The sequence below is a fragment of the Oryctolagus cuniculus genome, chromosome 2 (assembly GCF_051225735.1).
Source record: "Oryctolagus cuniculus isolate XC-2025 breed Fujian yellow rabbit chromosome 2, ASM5122573v1, whole genome shotgun sequence".
Classification (NCBI taxonomy): domain Eukaryota; kingdom Metazoa; phylum Chordata; class Mammalia; order Lagomorpha; family Leporidae; genus Oryctolagus; species Oryctolagus cuniculus.
The window spans coordinates 3,864,096-3,881,847 of NC_142868.1; the positions used below are offsets into that span (position 1 = coordinate 3,864,096).

General features: G+C 64.4%; 2 protein-coding genes across 4 annotated transcripts in view; both read left to right on the forward strand.

Moving 5' to 3' along the window:
• Nucleotides 1-17,752, forward strand: part of JAKMIP1 (janus kinase and microtubule interacting protein 1) — a 143,031-nt gene that overhangs the window by 111,889 nt on the left and 13,390 nt on the right. For all 3 annotated transcript variants that reach the window (XM_089326920.1, XM_089326918.1, XM_089326919.1), the window contains exons 9-16: nt 4,015-4,143; nt 5,633-5,761; nt 7,075-7,158; nt 9,703-9,765; nt 11,508-11,606; nt 14,301-14,402; nt 14,999-15,052; nt 15,455-15,520. In XM_089326920.1, the coding sequence (XP_089183046.1) occupies nt 4,015-4,143; nt 5,633-5,761; nt 7,075-7,158; nt 9,703-9,765; nt 11,508-11,606; nt 14,301-14,402; nt 14,999-15,052; nt 15,455-15,520 (726 nt within the window). The remainder of the gene's footprint in view (nt 1-4,014; nt 4,144-5,632; nt 5,762-7,074; nt 7,159-9,702; nt 9,766-11,507; nt 11,607-14,300; nt 14,403-14,998; nt 15,053-15,454; nt 15,521-17,752) is intronic.
• On the forward strand, nt 44-4,143 carry LOC149127670 (uncharacterized). The gene is made up of 2 exons (XM_089326921.1): nt 44-251; nt 4,015-4,143. Exons 1-2 carry the CDS (start codon nt 146-148, stop codon nt 4,044-4,046), a joined length of 138 nt encoding a protein of 45 aa, XP_089183047.1. The 5' UTR covers nt 44-145; the 3' UTR covers nt 4,047-4,143.

Consider the following 17,752-nt stretch of genomic DNA (forward strand, 5'->3'; position numbering starts at 1 on the left):
CTGGCGTCCCCGTTCTCTGGTTGCCTTGGAGGGAGCGGGCCTGCTGTGTGTGGCGAGGACGGGTGCTTTCCCGTAGGGCTGTAGAGGGCGCGGCGGGGCGCAGCCGCACAGGCAGGCAGGGGCCCTGCGCCCTGCTCTCGCCGCCATGGAGTACGTCCTCTTTGTCCTCTACTTCTCCTTCTTCCTCTGCCTCTGTGCTCTGGTCTGCCTCTACTTCTCTGGCTGCCAGGAGATGACCTACAGACATGAAGGTAGGTGGCGTCCAGAGGTGGGGGCGTCCCCTCTCCACCTCCTGGCCCGTCTGACCTCTAACTTGCAGAGAGCGAACAGCTCCGCGTGCTGACCCCGCACCCGGAAGAAACACTGGCTTGCCGGTCGTTTCTGCCCAAACTCCAGGGAAAAGCCAGCAAAGAGTTTGTAAAACAGGCGGCCAGGCCTGGCTTCGGCTGGAATGGAAGCAGACGCCTGGAGAAGTGAGCTGCTTCCTGTAGCAGATGGGCCCTGGGCAAGCAGGTGACGGACAGGCGTGCCCCCAGTGTGTCCTTGCTTTGGAAGCGTCTGGGGAATTTCGGAATAATTGAGACATCGCAGCCTGGTCTTGTTTAAAGCCCAGCCGGTGCCACGCCTTCGAGGAGGAAGGGGGTCTACCCGGCACTTCTCTGCCCCCCCCCCCCCCAGGGCGGCCTGTGCTGGGCCATTTCCTGTGCGTCTGGAGCATGTAGTGGGGAACAAATGGCCCCGTCTTCAAGGCAGCCTCAGAGTTGTCACTGTAGACTGTATTCTTTCCTGTTTTACTTTGTATCGATAAAGGCCCAGGTAGGGAATACGTGTGGGCGCCCCAGGTAACAATGCTATTTAAAGCTAACCTTTCCAGGCCGGCACAGCCATGGGCCTGGTGCTGTAACTGCTGGGGCTTGGATCCCAGCCAGCTCGCTGGTGCTGAGTGTGTCGTGTGGGCGGGGCCGACGTCCACTGTCGGGGTTGCTGCCTGCCCCTCCGAGCTGGGTCTCTGCCCTCCACGCTGCTTCCTCTTTCTCTGAACCCAGGGTTCTCGGGAGCCTCCAGGCTGCCTTACGCCTCAGGTTGTTGACAAAGCCAGCTGCACCTTCAACTCATGGGCACCTGCCAGTCCCTGCCTGCTCCCAGCGAGCTTCCAACAGGTGGCCGTCCTGGGTCATTCTGCATGCCTCAGGAGCCCAGCCCAGCATCAGGGCCCAGCGGTGTGTTGACCTGGGATACCATCCGTGGGCGTTGCTGCCGCAGGTTGCACCCGCCCCCAGAGGCCTCACAGTTAGCCGTGTTTACAGGAAAGGAGCCGGCCCGGCAGCCCCCTGGGGAACGTGGGAGCTGGGAGGGGAGGTGCGTGTGCAGGGGAGCTGCCGCCGCTGCTGCGCGTCTCCCTCGGGTGTCCCGGCCTCTGCTCTGGGGAGCCTGGGAGAGTGACTGACAGCAGGCCTCTCCCGGAGGGGAGATTTGAGGATGGGGCCGTCGCCGACCCCTCCCAGGAGAGAGATGCCGGCCGAGGTTTGTGGAGCCCGCTTGGGCACCGCATCCGCCTCCACATGCTCCCCTGGGGTTCGTGAGCAGGCACGAGGGGGCAGGGCGCTGTGTGCAAAGCCAGAGCCGCTTGTGGATAAGCGTTCGAGGCTGGGTTGAGTTCATGGAGAGAGACGTGTCTCTGACTTCTTACATAGCAGCCAGTGTGTCTTAGGTGGGGGGTGGACCACCGTGCGGAGCCTCGGGGCCCTGGGTGGGGGTGGACCACTGTGAGGAGCCTCGGGGCCCTGGGTGGGGGTGGACCACGGTGAGGAGCCTCGGGGCCCTGGGTGGGGGTGGACCACAGTGCGGAGCTTTGGGGCCCTGGGTGGGGGGTGGACCACCGTGCGGAGCCTCGGGGCCCTGGGTGGGGGGTGGACCACCGTGCGGAGCCTCGGGGCCCTGGGTGGGGTGGACCACCGTGCGGAGCCTCGGGGCCCTGGGTGGGGGTGGACCACAGTGAGGAGCCTCGGGGCCCTGGGTGGGGTGGACCACCGTGCGGAGCCTCGGGGCCCTGGGTGGGGGTGGACCACAGTGAGGAGCTTTGGGGCCAGGTTCCTGCCTTTATGGAGCTTCCGTCTAGAGGCCTCACAGGAAATAAACGTCTAAGTGAAGTGACCTTGTGGCTTGGCCTGGCGGTGGTCAGAAATGAAAGACGGGGCGGGGGTGGGCTGGTCATGGAAGCCTCTCTGTACAGTTGCATTTGTGCAGAGACCGGAGGGCAGGGAGAGAGAGAGAGAGCCGTGTGAATGCTAGGGACAGGTGGCCCAGCAGTGCAAAGGCCCTGTGGCAGGTGTGTGTAAGGCTCATGCTTGGCACTGGGCCTGCAGCAGGGTGATGAAGGAGAGGAAGTGTGTGTGGCGTTGGCAGGGTGTTAGTGCAGGTGTGATGGGGCAGCCAGCAGGGCTCCTGAGCCCAGGACCGGCGCCGCACAACTCTTGTTTTCAGATGGTCACAGTGGACGCCATGGGGAGGGGTGGAGCAGGAGCCGGGAGCCCAGCGGGGTCTGGCTTTCAGGATTTCGGAGGGGTGGTGGTGTGGACCAGACGGAGGTGCCGGCTGCGGGAGGGCAGGAAACAGGCTTTCTCTGAGAGGGGACGGGCATGAGGGGCCGACAAGGATCAGGGAGGCCCTGGGTTTGGGGCTGAGCCCCTTAGAGGCTGGTGCTGCTGCTGTGCGTGGCAGGTGTAGGGGCTAGGGCTGCTGTCCAGGAGGCCCCGAGAGCTGCTGGGGACCCAGCTGGCATGCGTCTGGGGCTGGGAGAGGGGCCTGCCCCTCGGATGCGCTGGGGACAGACAGACCCCAGACGCAAAGGCACTCTGGGCGTGGATGCCTCCTGCAAAGCCCCTGAGTTCTGTGTGGGGACAAGGAAGTCACCTGTCTCCCTGCCTGCCCCGAGGCTGAGCTCCTCCCCAATCCCGTCGGGAACCGCGGTGCGGTCCTTCCTTCCCAGGCTTGCACACTGGCTGGGGGCGGGAGGGGCCCGGAGCAGCTGCCTTCTCAGGAGCCCGCGAGGGTCTGGGGCTCGGCTCTGGGACTTAGTGGCGGCTTCTTCTCCGTGGTGCGGAGCATCCCTCGATTGCAAGGCGAGCAGAGTCCTAGTTCCTGAAACGAGGGCCTTGATCTCTCTGTGGCTGTTTGCGGGCCGAAGGCTGTGGCACGGAGCGGCCCGGAGCCCCCAAGGGCAGCGCCCCCGCTGCCGCCTCCCCTCAGTCCTGTGTCTGGCCCTGGAAGGAGGCCGGTGTTTGTTGAATGAGTGAATGAATGAACCAGCGGAGCTCCCGCTCCTATCTCAGCAGCGACAGAAGGCACTGAGTAACTCAGGGGCCGGTGGGCGGAGCTTGAAAAATGCCCCTGCGTCTGAGTGACAGGTGCGCCAGGGGCCTTGTGCTGTCCCTGACTTCGTAAGTGTTGCAGGTTTCTGTGACAGTTACGGTCTGGTGGGGACATGGGCTGGTCAGAGTGTGCAGGGTCAGTGTTTGGACTTCACCTCTCGAAGCCTTGCCCCATCCCTGGCGTATTCTTCCCGACGCTTCTCCCTGGGGCTCCATACGCAGCCAGCCCGGCCTCCTGCTGCGCTGCCTGGGCATAGCGACCCCCATGGTGCTCAGGACCAGGCAGGCTTCTGTGCCCTCGCTGGGCTCTGGGAGGGGCTCAGGGACTCAGCCTGGCCGGCTCGCTCTGGCCGCAGCCCCCGCTCCTGCCCGCGCGGCCAGTCCCCCAGCCCACCGGCTACGCCTCGGGATGCACCAGCGTCACGGACCGTGTGCGTCTGCACGGTGGCGACAGCGACGGGCTGGGGGTGTGGGCGGTGCCCGTCCGTTTCTGCGTGTGCGTCTGCACGCTGGCGACAGCGACGGGCCGGGGGTGCGGGCGGCGCCCGTCCGTTCCTGCGTGTGCGTCTGCACGGTGGCGACAGCGACGGGCCGGGGGTGCGGGCGGTGCCCGTCCGTTCCTGACGCCGACCGCCTTCTGCAGAAGCATGTTGTGGAGACATTTTTTGGATTTGACGAGGAGTCCGTGGACTCAGAAACGTTGTCAGAGACATCCTACAACACAGACCGCACGGACAGGACGCCGGCCACACCCGAGGAGGACCTGGACGATGTAAGCCAGCCTGCGGGGGCGCACGGCCCCTTTTGGGTGCTTCCCACCTTTGACCCTTGCAAGTGCTGCCTCACCTGGCGGCGTGGGCCCCAGACCGCCCATCCCTCCCAGTGCATCTAGCGGTCCTGGGGAGGGGGCAGGCACGTGTGTGGCGCCACGGTCGAGCTAAGCCATTGGCACGGGCCGTCTTGGTGTGCCTGCCTTTTGCACTTACACTTGCTGCATGATGGTCTGTCCGGCACCCCCACGCACACGTGCACGCCTGCGCACACACATGCATGATGCACGCACACCCCCACCTGGCGCCCGTGAACGTGAAGTTTTACTGTCAGAGCCCTGGCCCGGCAGTCCAGAAATGCATGGAGGGAAGCGGGAGCCCCGGACGTCCCCTCACCCCAGGTCTCCCGCTGACCTTGCCTGACCACTGCACGCACCCAGGGGCACAGCCGTGCCGTGGAGCGCACTACGTTCTTGAGAGTACGCCTGCGGCTTCTTGGCTGAGCCCCTGCCCCGAGGCTCAGGTGGTCCCTGTGGGGCCTGGGCTCCCCAGGCTGACCCAGACTGCAGGGCAAGTTCCTCCCTCCTCCCCGTGGGACCTGGGGCCGGCCCAGTGCCCCCCCTCGCAGCTGTTTCTCTGGGCCCCGTGGGAGCCCCGCAAGCCCGCCCAGCCCTGGACAGGAAGGCTGAGCTGGGATGTGCTGGGGCAGGGAGGTGCCGCTGCCCCCACCCCCACCCCCAGCCCCGGCTTTCACAAGCTCCCACTCCGGGCCTGCTCCCTGCAGCCTCCTGCGGGACCGTGGGCAGCGCGTCCCCTGGGAGCCCGACTCCCAGGACTTGGCCATCCACCTCCCACAGATTCCCACGTGGGCCCTTTCCCCCGTCCTGGTGGTCTTTTCTGTGGAGTCCCTTCTAGAGTGACTCCCACGCTGGCCTCCCCTGGGGCCGTGTGGCTGTGGACCCTGGCACTCCGTACCCCAGACAGCCCTCCCCTTTGCTGCCTAGCGCCCGAACTCCAGGGGGCGCACTCCCCCTCTCTACGTGGCTGGTGGTCCCTTGGCAGCCCCTCCTGTGGCGGGGGGGAACGCCAGCAGCCCAGGCCTCGCGCAAGCTGGAGACTCCTGGGTCCTCCGCAGCCCTGCACCGGGCCCTGTGGCCTTTCGGGCACCTCTGCCCGCCACGGCCTCTGCCCCGATGCTGAGTGGCTCCCGTGACTCCCGGGTTACCCACATTGCTATGTGGCCACTTCCTAGGAAGCCCCAGAGGACGACGCTCTGCACTGAGGCTGGCCGCCTGGGGCCCCTCCTCTCTCTCCCTAAGCAGCGACTGCCGGGCCCGGGCCTCCTAGAAAGGGCACGGACTCGGCTCCCCGGCCCGGCGCTCCCCGATGGGGGCCTGCTTGTCCGGCTGAGGCCGGCAGCGGTTGTGCCGTGTCCGCTGTGGCATGCACCGCCGCGTGTGTCACTGTGCATCTTTTCTCCCTTCTGTTAAGACCACGACCCGCGAGGAGGCCGACCTGAGGTTCTGCCAGCTGACCAGGGAGTACCAGGCCCTGCAGCGAGCCTACGCCCTGCTCCAGGAGCAGGTGGGCGGGACGCTGGATGCGGAGCGGGAGGCCCGGGTAAGTGCGCTGGCTCTGTCACCACCCCTGCCCGGGGCACGCGGAGGGGATTCTGAGAGGTGCGGGGCGCTCCCGGCAAAGTCTCCACCGTGGTGATGTTGTGGAAGGCGCTCTGCGTGCCCACTATGCTGGCCGGAGCTGTGGCGCGCTGGGTTGACAGCGAGAGGCTGCTCCCGTGTGATGTGCTGTCCGGTGGTCTGCAGGCCGTGTAGACCAGGGGGTTCATCTCCCTCCAGGGCGTAGGGCCCCGGGACACCCCTGTGGATCCTTGGAAGGCAGCCTGGGGTGCTCTCCAGCCCACAAGACACTGAGGACTGTGCTGGGCTGAGCTCTGCCTTCCAGAAACTTCTGACTTCAGGAGCTGCATAGACCAGGGTCTGTGGGTGGCTCCCAGGAGCACCGCTAGTGCCAGCGCTTTCTCGTGCCCCTGTTTCGTTCCCACACTGGCCCCTTGGGGAATCAGCCCCAGGTTCCGAAAAAGGAAAGCGAGGCTTAAAAAAAAAAACGCCTGGGAGGAGCAGACAGAGCTGGGGTGGCAGCCGGTCCCTCTGACACCGCCCGTGCTCCCCCGGGCAGCTCGCGTGGTCTCCAGGGCTGGGCTGGAGTGCCGGTTGCCAGGAGGGCCTTGCTCGGGTGGTACAGGCGGAGTGGCCCCGCCACGCCACGGTGTGGGAGGGGCTGGAGCAGAGCCTGGGTCAGAGCCGGAGAGTGGCGAGGCGTTGTCTGAGCGGCACTGTTTGTGTTCTTAATGTCAGTGACTAGCGATGTTCAAACGTCAAGAGCTGACAGAGGGAAGTCCACATTTCTGACTTGAGGGGTCAAAGGTCAGAGTGTCCAGCAGCACCAGGCCTCTGCTCCCACCTGGCCGTGTTTCCCTGGGGCGGGTGTGGGGGAGCACCTGGGCCTGGCATTAGCCGTAGCCCCCACCACTCCCTCCCAGCCCGTGCTCATTGGCATCCCCTCGTTACATTTCCTGCCTGCACCCAGAGACACTCGATACCTTGCTGTAGGTGACAGAGGGCCCAAGCAGGAGCCTGAGCGAGTGGGAAAGCGCTCAGTAGCCTGGCGACTGCCGAGGGAGCACACGCTGACCGTGGTCGGGAAGCCGGGGCTGTGCCCTGGCCACGTCTGGCTTCTGCCTCACTGCCGCTCTGAAGACAGGGGTCCCTTCCCCGGGCTCCTGTCCCGTGCCCACTACCTGCCCCCAAGAGCAGGCCCCCGGGAGGGTCCCCAGGGCCCATGAGGTCGGCTCCGCGGCTGTGCCCGTCACTCACCTGCGTGCGTGACCCGCTCACTCGCTCCATTCCTTCCAGACCCGGGAGCAGCTGCAGGCTGACCTGCTGCGCTGTCAGGCCAAGATCGAGGACCTGGAGAAACTGCTGGCGGAGAAGGGGCAGGTGAGGAGCGCTGGCCGCGGGCCTGCCCGTCGGCGCCTTCCCGTGTGCCTGCTGTGTGCCTGGGCTCGCCTGGGTGCGGTGAGCCGAGCCAAGAGCGAGGAGCGGCTCCCCAGCGCGCCGTGCGCCATGTTGGGAACAGCTGGAGCCCGGCCTGAGCGTCTCGCGCAGCCTTCTCTGTGTGCCACGTGCAGGAAAATAGGAGGAAATCCCAAGAGTAAGGCGGCCAGAGCGTCTCTGACGTGAAGCCGAGGGGCTCGGCTGTGGAAGCGGACAGGAGTCTGTGACGGTCCGAGCTGTCGCTCAGGTCTCACCGCGGGGCCCCACGCCGGGATTGTGAGCGAGAGAGCCTGGGCGCCTGCACGTCTCAGTCACCTCTGGGTGTCCATCTCTGAATTTTTGTAGGCCAGGCCAGGTGGGCAGCGGGACACAGGGAAAGGCAGAGCCAGGGCGCCGACCTGTTCCTGAGGATGGGGTCCCTGAGGGGCTCAGGGTGGAGGCCTGGCCGTTCCAGTGGCGTCCGAGGGCAATAGCAGTAGGCCCAAGGGTCCATGCAGTGCAGGAGAGCGCGGGCCTCTCCACCCCCAGGTGCAGCTCCTCCTGCCCTCTGGTCCCTCTCGTGGGCTGCACGCGGTTCCCCAGGGGCCCAGTAGGGAGCCACCGCATCTGGCAGCTGCTGAATCCGGAACACACCACTGCTCGGCTGGGGAGGGAGAGGCTCTCCTGCCTCGGCATCAGTTGTGGGCCGGCACCGGCCACGTGGCCGCACCTCATCACGGGAGTGCTGGAACGTGTGTGTGGGCAGACATGGCTGACGGCTCCCCTGCCTCCACCCCCAGTGCAGGCCACAGCCTGCTGCCCGGGGCTGGGCAGGGCTGGCCAGGTGCCCGCGGGGCCTGATAGGACCCTGGGAGTGGCGCAGTGTGTTGGGGGGTGGCCGTGAGCTGTCCAGGCGGGTAGCAGGAAGGGAGGGCCCCACCAGCTGAGAACCAGCTCCTGCGATGGCCAGTTAGTGGGAGCGGGGCTCAGGGCTGTGGCCGAGATCGGAATTCAGGCGAAGGGCCTGTAACGAGGCCGCCACTGGAAGGGAAAGACGGGGAAGTGGAGTGGCCGTGGGCGTTGTGGCCCCGCCTTCTCGTGGGGTGGGGGAGGGGTGTGGAGCACACACCGGAGCAGCCGGACACCTGCTTACGTCTGACCTTGGACGGTTGTGTGATTTCTTTGTGTCTCCATGTCCTCCTCTTTAGAATGGGGCTACCACTGCTGGGGGCAGAGGCAGGGGCTCGGAAGTGGCCAGGGCAGATGCCCAGGTGGGAGGTGTTGAGGCTCTGTCCAGCTCCTGTCCTACCCTGCCGCTGGCCTCGGTTTCCCCTCCCAGGCTGAGCTCGCGTGCCTCAAAACTTGCCTGGCCGCGCACTCCAATGCTGCCTCCTGGCTGGGGGTGCTGAGGCCAGGGCTCGGCCTCACTGCCTGTTTGAGGGACCGGCCGTCAGGCAGCAGGCATTCCCGGGGCGCTGGCCTGGGCACGGGTAGCGCTGCAGGCAGTGGTCGCCAGGCAGCCCACCGCCCCGGAACTAGCAGTGGCGTCTGCTCACCGCTCTGCGGGTTGGCGGCCCGGGCCGGCCCGGCACTGGCTTTCTGCTCTCCGCTCAGTTCACTTGGCCTGGGGCCAGTCAGCTGGATCGCAGGGGCTCCCTGCCCCGCCTGGGCCCTGGTGCCAGCTGTGGCTTCTCCTCTGCACGGGGACTGGTCTGGCCTCTCTCCTCGGGTGGTCTGAGGGCAGGAGAAAAGAGCGGGCTCCAGGCTTCCGAGAGCCTTGGCTCGAGGCGCATCTGCGATGTCTCAGTAGCTGACCCGGCATAGCCAAGCCCTGCCCGCCTCCTGCTGGGAGAGCCACGAGCCCCATGGCACTTGGTCCTCCAGGACAGAGGGTGAGTGGGGCCTCCCAGCCTCGGGGGTCCCACTCGGGGTCAGCACAGCCACGGGGCAGGGTGGGGAATGCTAGGCAGAAGGAAGCCCAGAGGTGGCCAGGGCCTTTCCCGGCCCCGACGCGGCGCCCTGGCTCTGCAGCATGATGGAGGCCAGGGCTGGACCTGCCTGGCCTTGCCACCTGGGGAGGGGCTCGGCCCAGCCCTGGCTCTGCCCTTGGCTGGTGGCAGGAGGGAAGCGGGGAGGGAGGAGACCTGCATTCCGCCTAGCCGCCTCCTGCTCCCGTGTCTGCTGGGCGCGGGCTGTGTGCAGGCTACATGAACTCACATAAGAGAGTGGGGAGGGGGTCACAGGCAGAGGGCACGGAATGACAGGTGGGTGTCAGGGTGGCCGTGATGGGTACCTGGGGTGCAGGTGTGAGCCCGGCCACCTTAGCACCGTGCCGTAAGGGGGAGAGTGAGAACAGTGCGGGCACAAGGAGGCAGAGGAGCGGTGCTGCGCATGCGCGGCTGTAGAGGGTCCGAGAGCCGCTGTCCTGGCTATGACCTGCCTCACGCTGTCTGCCGGCCCTGGGCCCACGGCGTCCGGAGCGTGAACACACCCAGTGCTTTCCCGCAGGACTCCAAGTGGGTGGAGGAGAAGCAACTTCTCATCAGGACGAACCAGGACCTGCTGGAAAAGGTATGGACGCCCAGGCCGGCCAGGCCCGCCCAGCCCGCTCCCACTGCCTGGGGCCCACCCGGCCCGCTCCCACCACCTGGGGCCAGCCCGGCCTGCCCGGCCCGCTCCCAGTGCCTGGGGCCTGTCCGGCCCGCCCGGCCTGCTCCCACCGCCTGGGGCCAGCCCGGCCTGCCCGGCCCACTCCCAGTGCCTGGGTCTCACCTCACCCGCATCGGGACTCGCATCTTGGCTCTGTCCTCTGGAGGGGCCCGCGGGTGTAGACCACTGTCCTGGGTGCCCTGTGGGGCTGGCCGGGGCTGGCCTGTCCTTCCGAAACGGGCCTTCCTGCTGCCCTGCCGTGCTTTGCATTTCCAGAACCTTCTCTGCCCTTGGCCCTCAGGCCCCCTCAGCCCAGTGGCCTTCCCCGTGTGCGCGTGGGGCTTCCCGGAGTGCGCCGAGGGCTTGTGAGGTCTGAGCGTGTGGTGCTGCGACCACAGCGTCACTCCTCCTCCATTTACCGCCACTCAGCGCCACTCGGCCTGACTCCTGCACAGAGCCGTGCAGCCAGCACCACGATGCAGTTCCACCTGCGAAAAGACCCCGCCCATGGGCAGCACTGCCTGCGCCCACCCCTCTGTCCCCCGGCAGCCTCCAGGCTGCTTCCTGTCTCCACGGACCTGCCCGTGCGTGGGGCTGACCTAGGCTAGGCTTCGCTTCTAAGCACCCAGGACTGCACAGGCTGGCCTCCCTGCTGTGGAGGAGGCCTCGGCCGGTCCTGCTTTGCTGCTGGCCAGCTGCGGCCATGGCTGGTTCTCAGTGGCATCTGGGACACTGTGGCGGGGGGTCCCAGCCTCTGTGGTGCGAGGGGCCCTGTGGGTGGGAGTGGTGGCCCCCTCGGCCTTGTCGCAGAGAACTCTTGCACCCTCATACATTCCCACAAGTCCCTGGGGTGGGAGCACCCCGGCAGCGAGCCCCACTCCGGTCGTGCCTCTGGCAGGGGGAGGCAGTGGGGAGGACATGGTGACCAGGAGAGTGCCCCGAGGACGTAGCCGAGGTCTTCCCTTCTGCGTCGTCTCTGCCACCGTCCCTGCCACCGGCTGCGTTGCTGTGGCCTCGTGGTGGCCAGGCAGGCTAGGCTCCCTCCCCGGACTGCTCTGTGCCCTGGGGAAGCTGCTGCCCTCTGGCTTCCTGGAGAAGTGCTGTGGGGACTTAGGGGGAGCCAGCACCCCTGCATTTCCCGGCTGGGGCTCTGTCCCCTGGCTGATGGGGACTTAGGGGGAGCCAGCACCCCCGCACTGCCCGGCTGGGACTCTGTCCCCTGGCTGGTGGGGACTTAGGAGGACCTGGCGCACCTGCGCTGCCCAGCTGGGGCTCTGTCCCGGGCTGATCGGGCAGTCGGGTGGAACAGTCCCGGGCAGGCCTGGGATCAGAAGCGGCAGTGCTGCACTCCTGCTCTGTGCACTTTGGCCCTGGGGGAGGGACTTCCTAGCCGCAGGCTCCGTTCCCCCCTCACTCGTTCTTGTAGCAAATACGGAAGGAGCTTCCGTCCCCTGGACTGGGCCTGGGGCTCCGGGCATGAACCTGGCCCTGCCTGCGCCCTCCTCATTGCCACCCTCCACCCTCCTCAGCCAGGTGGCCTGTAGTGCCTGCCCCGCACTCTGGCCCCCAATCGGCCCCTTGCCTGCCCGCCCCGCCGCCGGCGGCCTCCTGGCGAGAGACGGGCCCTCCTGCCCGCTGCTAATGCGCAGGTGTCTCCGCCCTAGATCTACCGACTGGAACTGGAAGAGAACCAGCTGAAGAATGAAATGCAGGACGCCAAGGATCAGAACGAGCTGTTAGAGTTCAGAGTGCTAGAGCTGGAAGTAAGAGATTCTATCTGTTGTAAACTCTCCCACGGAGCAGACTTCCTATTTGAGCCCAAACTGAAATTCGTGTGAAGCCCCGCTGTCCTCGCGCATGTGGAGAGGGGCGTGTTCTAGCTGCTTCCTTTCTCTTTTCTTTTTTTCAATCTGTATGTTCAGAATGATTTCACTGCCTTAATGTGTTCTGGAGGGAGCGCTCACCGGTCTGTGGACATGTACCAGAGCTGCCGGAGTGATTGCCCACGGCTTGTTTTGCACTTAATAAAATAATTTGTTTTTGCAATATTTTGCCTTTTTTATTTGTGTCCCACTTCCATAACTACTCTCCTGCATGCATGGCCCCCGGTGTGCGTCCCGCAGCCCGGGCGGAGGCACTGGTGCAGGCAGTCACACACCTTTTTAAGTGATCTTGCATGCGGCAGCTCTCACCTTTTGAAGTAGCAAGGTCTCACCTGGCCAGCGAGGGCCTGTGCTCTGTTTCGTGGCGCTCTGGGCCCGTTTTCCCACATCCAGGTAAGTGGAGTCAGGGTGGAGGATGCATTTGCGTAGGCATTTGAGGCAGCTCCCGGCCTCGCGCAGCCGCTCTGACCCAGGCATCCCAGCGGTGCCGAGCTACGGAAGTGTTGTGCTTGTCACTCACCTGCACCTGGAACTCCTGCAGGGCGATGGGGAGCTGTCCCCGTCCCAGGCGTGTCCCCCAGGGCGCTGAGTGGGATGCGTGAGCGAGGCCCACGGCCCCCTTGCTTCTGGCTGGGACCTCGCCCCTGTGTGTGGCCGCATTGCCTTGCTCTCACGGGCCCTCAGGACCCTTTTTTTGTTTCTGGTTCAAAGCCGTCGGCCTCTCCGACAACACTCGCGTCCGTGATGTGTCCGTAACGGCTCACCCGCACCCCGCCCCAGCTGAGCTGTGGCATGTGTGGCACCCCGGTCAAAGCCAGCACCTGCGCTGTGTCTGTGGCTTCTCTGGTTTCCGTTGCTCCTCCTGGCTTGAGCTGGTTGTGTCGGCAGGGCCCGGGCCCGAGTCTTTCCGCCAGCAGGTGCTCCTGTGTCACTCAATGCTTGCTTGCCTGTGACCTAAGCATTGCATCCGTGCCACAGAGACGGACGTCTGTGAGGTCGCTGTCGGGCTTCAGCCGCCGCTAGGAGCCCGTCCCCAGGCCTCTGTCTCTGGAGAACCCACGGGTGCCACTCGCTTCACTAGAGTTTCCGTTGCGTCTGCACTGTCCCTCGGAGCCCTGGGAAGCCAGTGTTCTGCCTCCATCCCTTTCCTGTGCACGTGTTCCCGCTAGGAAAGCGTCTCTGGACGGAACTGTGGCACACTCCGTTCTCGCTGGAGAAGGGAAATGAGGTTTTTCTCCCTGGGCCGTTTCCAGCTGACGTTCGCCGGTCGGGGCTCCGTGGGAATTAATGAAACCCGCAGCTCCCCCCGCCCCGCCCCGCTCTTTTCTCAGATTTTCCCAGGAGCAGCTTAAGACCTGCCCGCCTGCCTGCCACACTCCTCTGGGTTGCATTTCTCCTTTAAAGATTTCTTTCTTTAGTTTTGAAGGCAGAGTTGAGAGAGAGAGAGAGAGAGAGAGACCCTCCATCCACTGGTTCACTCCCAAAATGGCCTCAATGGCTGGGGCTGGTCAGGCTGGAGCCAGGAGCTTGGCACTCCATCTGGGTCTCCCCTGTGGGTGGCAGGGCCGCCAGGTGGACGGGCCACCTCCAGGGAGCTCCCTCCATTAGCAGGGAGCTGGATCGGAAGTAGGGCAACCAGGTCTCAAACCAGCGCTCATGTAGGTTGACAGTGTCTCGGGGTGGCCTCACCCACGGTGCCATGGCACCGGCCCCTCGGTGGGGTTTCCTAGTTGTGTTGTGAAAGAAGCCCCTGGGTTCTGAAGCTAGATTCTGCTGGGGTGGCTGGCCCAGTGCACGTGGTTTTTATCGTACTGGAATTCCAACAAGAGGTTTTATCAAAAGGCATGGTTTGGAAAAGCCTGCTCTGCTCACGCGCCCCGACTCATGTGGGCGGAGCTAGCGGGTTCCAGTCGGCTCTGGGAAGCAAACACGTTTGAGACCCACCAGGGCACTGCTCTGCCGCCGTGCTGTCCCCGGCCTGTCTACAACTCGCCATTTAAGCCTCGTTACCAGGCGCCCCTTCTGTAACTACTCCTGCTTGGTCCTCCCTCGCCGTTGAGATCTGACTGTGGGGTCTGCTAGGGAGAGGGTCCTGTTAGCGTGGTTCCCAAAAGTGCTGGTGGAGTCCCGGCAGGCAGATTATTCCAGAAAGGGGAGGGGCCAGGGCTGGGGTCTTGGCCCCGCCTTGCCCCTCTGCGTACAGAACCGAGCCAATGGGAGGGTGGCGTTGGGGCAGGGACGTGCCTGGCACCGAATAACGTGCCACGGTCAGCGGCCTCCATCCCTGTTGAAATTCAGTGCGATTGTTTTTATTGTGGTCTTGGTCTTGCCCCAGGTAACCTCGCGACACCTGTTAACCGTTTCTCCCTAGCCTAGCAGGTGGCCAGTGGACTCGGAGGAGAGCTGCTGCCACGGAGCGGCGTGGAAGCCTCCTACTCCCCCCCCCCCCAAGGATCTTGTGTGCGCTCGCTAGTCACGGCCTGGCCGGCGCTGGCTGGCGCCGAGTGACGTGGGAGATGGCGAGTGGTAGAGAACCCGGTCAAGTCCCGTTCTTAAGCTGCATCTTTTCCCCAGGAGCGAGAGCGGAGGTCGCCAGCCTTTAACCTCCAAATCGCCACCTTCCCCGAGAACAGCAGCAGCGCCCTCCAGCTCTTCTGTCACCAGGAAGGAGTGAAGGTAGCGTGCGGGGCGGGGGCGGGGGGGGGCTCCCATGAAGAGGGGGATTGGCGTCCCGGTGACCGGGATGCAGTTGACGGGATTGCTCATTTTCACGGAACCCCTGTCACCAAAGATCCCCTCTGTTCATAGCCACGTTCAAAGGGCAGACCACTGAGTGCAAACCCCAGCCCCTCCTCCCCCCGCCCCCACCCAGCTACCCAAGCCCTGGCTATGAGAGCGCAGTGGCCCCACCCACACCACGAAGCCAGTGCGACAGTGGAATTAGACAGTGAACGGACTTACGGTGCTTGTTGCCATGCCTGGCTAGAGCTAGTTCTGTGCAGTGGCCACTGTGGGGGTGATGGCGGCCGGCGGGGCCCCTGCCCTCCTGATGCACCTGCTTCCACGGGCCTGTGTAGAAAGCAGAGTCTGTGCTGTGGTGACGCCCTCTGTCCCTGGGGGCGGGGCTGGGGGGCGGAGGAGCGGCTGGGGGAAGCCGGCCCCATCCTAGGCCCCATCCTAGGCACCCCTGGGAGAGCATGGGGCGTGGCGCTCGGAACAGGTGCGGTGGGTCTTTGTGGCTCGCCCAGAATGAACGTTGGAATCTTTTGCAGGATGTGAATATTTCTGAACTTATGAAGAAATTAGATCTCCTTGGTGATAATGGGGTAACTATGGCGGCCGGTTTCTGGTTTCCTGTCCTTGTTTGGATCCCGGTGTACCTGTGTGACTTTTGTTCTGTTTTGAGTTTCTCTCTAATTTCAGAGACCCGATAAGTACAATGTAAGGCTTTTGTATGGCCGTGTTCCTGGCGGGTGGGGGCGGGGTCTGCATTGTCAGGAGGGGGTTCCTTGGAGCTGTGAGTGACAGGGCAGGAGACGCCCCAGAACAGGTGGAGTCAGGCAAGACTGGGCCACTGTGCCTTCCCATAAGATTGGCTCGAGGGGGGCTCCCAGGGGCCGTGTCCCTGTTAGCCGGGGGGACGCCCTCTGAGAGGAGCCACTAGAATTGCCTGGAGCCGCGTGGTTTGGGACCCGTGTCAAATGCACTTGCCCGTTTTTGTGTTTTAGAATTTGAGGAATGAAGAACAGGTTGCAATAATCCAAGCGGGAACGGTGCTTGCCCTGTGTGAAAAGGTAGAGCTCAGTGGCACTGCTGGCCCCTCGTCCCGGCGCCCAGCACCATACAAGAAACTGTACATTGTGTCTCGCCCGCTGGGGAGCATGCGTCCGCACGTGCACCTGCATGCGATCGCGTCCCGAGGGGAAGCCACGCGTGTGCGCCGTGCAGGGGGTCACAGGTCGCAGCAGGAGTTGAAGCCCGCTACAGACTCCACCTGCCGCAGGGCTGTTTCCTTCCGGGGTTCCCCCACACCCATTTTTAAAAGTTTAGCTGAAATCATAATTGCCATTCATTTTAAATTTTTTTTACCCTGTTTGCTAAGCATCCCAAAGCCCTTTAAGATGGCTGACGGACACCTGCTGCCCCGCCCACAGCCTTCTGTCTGGTGCCACACGGCAGGACATGGAACCCCGACAGGCCGCAGGGGCACTGCACGATCACTCACTGGGAGCGTCCTTCTGCCTGGCTTCTGTCCCCAGGCCAGGTTCTAGAGCTGGGGAGAGCGGTCTCGGGGCCTCCCCAGGAGGGGCACACCTGTCACCCTCTGCACTGGTAGCGTGGCGATGCCTGCAGCCTCCACGGGCGCTTTGCCGGCCTGGTGGGGGACGAAGCGATGTGGTTGTTTCATGGTCATTAGTTTGGGTGTTGGCAACCCTGGGGACTTTTGTGTGTGCTGTGTTCTTCCTCCTGGTGGACTGCATTGCTTTTCCATTGAGTGTCTATTCCTTCCTTCATCCAACAGACACATCTTGTGGCTTCTGTGTTTCCCACGGCTTCCCTGGGCACTTTGCATGGTGCAGATCTGGCTTTCCGGCCCTCTCGTGAGGCACACGTTCCTGATCGGCCTTGGGCGCTGGTCTGGGATGCGGTCCTAAGTACAGCTGTGCTCCTTTCACGGCGCCCGAGTCAGGCTCTCAGATGCTGTTTTCCTAGTGGCCCTCATCAGGTCCCTTCCAGCCTGGCACCACCTGTCCCCCCAGGCAGGCAGAGGCACTGAAGGTTGTAACAGACTGATGGCTGGTCCTGCTTGGAGTCACACAGCAGTGGAGCTCAGCTGTCTGCTGCCCCCGTCCATCTGGCCGGGCTTACTTCCACAGGTGCACAGTGGGGTGAGGGGCTCAATCCTGGCTGGGGGCCGTCAGGAGCAGTGCACAGCGAGGTGAGGGGCTCACAGCTGGCTGGGGGCCGTCAGGAGCAGTGCACAGTGGGGTGAGGGGCTCACAGCTGGCTGGGGGCCGTCAGGAGCAGTGCACAGCGAGGTGAGGGGCTCACAGCTGGCTGGGGGCTGTCAGGAGCAGTGCACAGTGGGGTGAGGGGCTCACAGCTGGCTGGGGGCCGTCAGATACAGGTACAGGTACACAGTGAGGTGAGGGGCTCACAGCTGGCTGGGGGCCGTCAGGCGTGGGTACCTCGTGTGATGTTGGGCACGTGCACACATTTAGTACGTGTTACTTTCATTGTAAAACCAACATGGTTGCCCATGTAGTGTGATGGGAAGAGTGTTTTTTCAATGTGCACCCCGACATTCACTGAGAAACAGCCCTGGTGTGGAGCACTGAGCCTGGCCCCACAGGCCGTGGAGGTGCAGAGCGGCCAGGGCTCCGGCCCCAGCATCAGGGAGGCCACTCCTGGCTTGGCTTTCGGCCCCACCCCTCGCTAACTGCAGGGCATCAGCGAGTTGGTCCCCAGGTCTGCGGGAGCCACACCGCAGAGAGCCTGGTGCCTGGGCCCGGTCACGGCCTGCTTAGATGGAGCACAATGGCTACCTGGTGCGGTCAGGCTCCTGGGGCCACTGGGCGCTGTTTGTGGAGCAGGCAGAGTGCCTGCGACCCCACCCCTGGAATTCCCTGGGGGCCAGGGCCACGGCTGGCAGCAGGTTCAGGGCCTTGCAGGGTGCAGCCCCTGCACGCTGCTGGGGTCTCTGTGCTAAGCCCTTCTGCACGGGCTCCCCCTGCCCACAACGAGCAGGCGTCCCAGCTCCGCCCCCCAGCTCTCTCCTCTCCTGTTCTCAGCAGCTCCCTGTGTGGTCAGCTGTGTCTGGAGTGAGGCCCCCACTTGCCTTTTTTATTTTTATTTTTTTTGACAGAGTGGACAGTGAGAGAGAGAGAGACAGAGAGAAAGGTCTTCCTTTTGCCGTTGGTTCACCCTCCAATGGTTACTGCGGCCGGCGCACTGCGGCCAGTGCACCGTGCTGATCCAATGGCAGGAGCCAGGTGCTTCTCCTGGTCTCCCATGGGGTGCAGAGC

Coding starts and splice junctions, on each gene's coding strand:
- LOC149127670 (XM_089326921.1), top strand. CDS start 146: ATGGAGTACGTCCTCTTTGTCCTCTACTTCTCCTTCTTCCTCTGCCTC. Junction 252..4,014: donor GATGACCTACAGACATGAAG/GTAGGTGGCGTC, acceptor CGCCTTCTGCAG/AAGCATGTTGTGGAGACATT.